The sequence below is a fragment of the Monomorium pharaonis genome, chromosome 4, assembly GCF_013373865.1.
Source record: "Monomorium pharaonis isolate MP-MQ-018 chromosome 4, ASM1337386v2, whole genome shotgun sequence".
Classification (NCBI taxonomy): Eukaryota; Metazoa; Arthropoda; class Insecta; order Hymenoptera; family Formicidae; genus Monomorium; species Monomorium pharaonis.
This window is the reverse complement of record NC_050470.1, coordinates 18,566,618-18,569,355: the sequence shown is the minus strand read 5'-3', so window position 1 is coordinate 18,569,355 and position 2,738 is coordinate 18,566,618. Positions and strand designations below refer to the sequence as shown.

The following is a 2,738-nucleotide window of genomic DNA, read 5'->3' as shown; positions in this document are numbered from 1 at the left end:
TATAAAAAAAACTTTATTTCACAAATTTTTACAATTATTACTTATAACTACGTGATTCTGAGTACTACGTACTGTGAACTGTTAACTGAGAGAACTGACCCTGTCGTCGAAGGGTGCCCTATTTATATGGGTAGAATGACGTATTATGTTTACCAGAAAAAAAAGGAAATTCCATACACTCAGAGGAGAACAATGTAAAGTATTTCTTAAAAACAGAATAATGGAAAATATACATTAGGAATATATCTCTAATCCTCTGTAAGTGCATTCCGTAGATGATAAGTAGTTTTATGCTTAATAACAATATATCTTAATTCTGTCTAAGTGCATTCCTAAAATACGTGGACGATGCTCACACCATGTAATGGTTCTTTGATGTGTTGATATTCGTTCCGCTATGTTATCTAATTCTTCTAAAGTTTTGCCTAAAGTTTGCAATCGTTCCGGTTCAATATGAGTTTCTTTTATTAAGTCCATAGGTATATCTGTTAATTGATATTGAAAAAGTGTCTTAAATTCGTTAGAAGTAAATTCTAAAGCGTTATCGGAAAGTAGTTCTTTAGGTTTTCCGAAATATCTGAGCCAGGAGTACCACAAGGCTCTAATAATCGCGGCCGTAGATTTATCTACTAGAGGTTCTACGAGAATATATCGTGTCAGGTAGTCTTGGGTAACAAGGATATACCGGTTTCCTCTGTTTGTTATTTCAAACGGTCCCATGATATCGATGGATATTTTGTCATTTGGAGTTTGTGGGATATCAGGAGAAAAATAGATGTAAGGTTTTTGAGTACCTGGCTTGTTGAGTTGACATAATTCACACTTGTCAATGAATTCTTTGACGTCAACAGTTATGTTTGGCCAATTGTATTTTTGTCTGATCTTTTGAAGCGTCTTTTCTGTTGAATAATGACCGCCTAATATGCCGGAATGTGCATCCGATATAATTTCATTTTTATTTTTAATTTCTGGAAGATACTGAGAAACGTAAATGTATAATTTGTCTCCAAGATAATATTCGTCGATAACTGAAATCAATTTACTAACTTCCTTCTGATCGTGTATTATATTTAGATGATGATCGTTTTCAGTTAAAAAGTCATGTAGTTGAATACTTAATTGTCTGTGAGTTGCGTGAGGAGATACATAAACTTCGTTTTCTCTAGTAATTTCAGGAGGAGTTTCGATAAATAATATTGTTTTATTGGTTTGCCTACCGACTTGATTTCTTACTATTATTTGTTTATTCATTTTTGGTTTGGATGAGGATGGAATTGAGGGAGAAGATGATGGTCCCTTTTGTATTTCGTAATCGTTTTCAGGTAAGTATTCGTTCGTTGGAGTTGGTAGTGGAAACTTATCTTCAAACCATTGAGACGGTCGTTCTTCTATTATCGTCTTAGTTTTAGACTGCAAGTTGTACGTGTTAATTAAAGCGTCTATAGTATTTCGTGTCTTGGTATTAATAGGTCCTATGAAATATAACGTCCATTTGTCAGGATCAGCATTTGTATCCTCAATGATTGGTGATATTAAAGTTAAGAGATTTTCCAAGGAGACAGATTTCGGATCAATATTTAACCATCCCGGAACTGGATCTTTGTTAAAAGCAATCTTAATTTCGCGTTTCTCTTTTATTATGTCTGATAATATGTGTTCGATATCTTCATCGGAAAGATAGGAGTCGATTGCATTTACTGGAATTCGTGACAGTCCGTCGGCGTTAGTATTAGTTTTTCCCGGTTTATAAACAATTTCGTAATCGAATTCTTCTAATTTAAGTCTCCATCTCATTAATCTGGAGTTAGGATCTTTCACGTTCATTAGCCAGACTAAAGGTTTATGGTGCGTTACGATTGTAAATTTTTTTCCGTATAAATATTGTCTAAAATGTTTTGTCGCCCATACAATCGCGAGTAATTCTTTTTCCGTAGTGCTATATCGAGTCTCTGCTTTATTAAGCGTTCTAGAGGCAAAAGCCAATGGCTTGTCTTTGCCTATTGTTCCTTGTGAGAGTATTGCCCCGATGGCCTCATTAAATGCGTCAGTGGTCAAAACAAACGGTCTGTTCCAGTCAGGATAAGATAATACAGGTTGCGTTATTAACTTTGATTTGAGAGATTCAAAAGAATGTTGTTGTTCGTTAGTCCATTGAAAGGTTGAGGATTTTTGGAGTAATCGTGTTAACGGTTTCGCTATCATGGAAAAGTCTTTGATAAATTTACGGTAGTAACCGACTAACCCGAGGAATTGTTTGATTTCTTTCGGATTTCTTGGTACTGGGTAAGTTTTTACCTTCTCGATTCGATTAGGGTTAGGTTGTATGCCTTGTTCCGAAATAACGTACCCTAAATATTCAAGTTCCGGTTTGAGGTATTCGCACTTATCGGGTTGTAATTTTAGCCCGACCTGTCTAAGTCTTTCAAATAATATTCTTAAATTTTTGTTATGCTCTTCGATTGTTTTTCCATAAACTATTATGTCGTCTATATAAACTAAGCAATTATTACCAATTAATCCCTTTAAGCCCCGATTCATCATTCTTTGAAAGGTAGGAGGTGCATTTTTTTAACCGAAGGGCATTCGAGTGTATTCATAATGTCCGTTTGGAGTAGAAAAGGCTGTTTTCTGAATGTCTTTGGGATGCATGCCGATTTGATGGAAACCCGATGCCAGATCAAAAGCAGAAAAATATCGCGCATTACCTAACTGATCTAATATTTCGTCTATATTTGGAA

The 2,738-nt window shown here is 35.0% G+C and overlaps 1 protein-coding gene across 1 annotated transcript; it reads right to left on the bottom strand.

Moving 5' to 3' along the window:
* Positions 1-294: 294 nt before the first annotated feature.
* On the bottom strand, positions 295-2,538 carry LOC118645372. The gene has a single exon (XM_036286248.1). The coding sequence runs from the start codon at positions 2,536-2,538 to the stop codon at positions 295-297; it is 2,244 nt and encodes a 747-aa protein (XP_036142141.1).
* Positions 2,539-2,738: the final 200 nt, after the last annotated feature.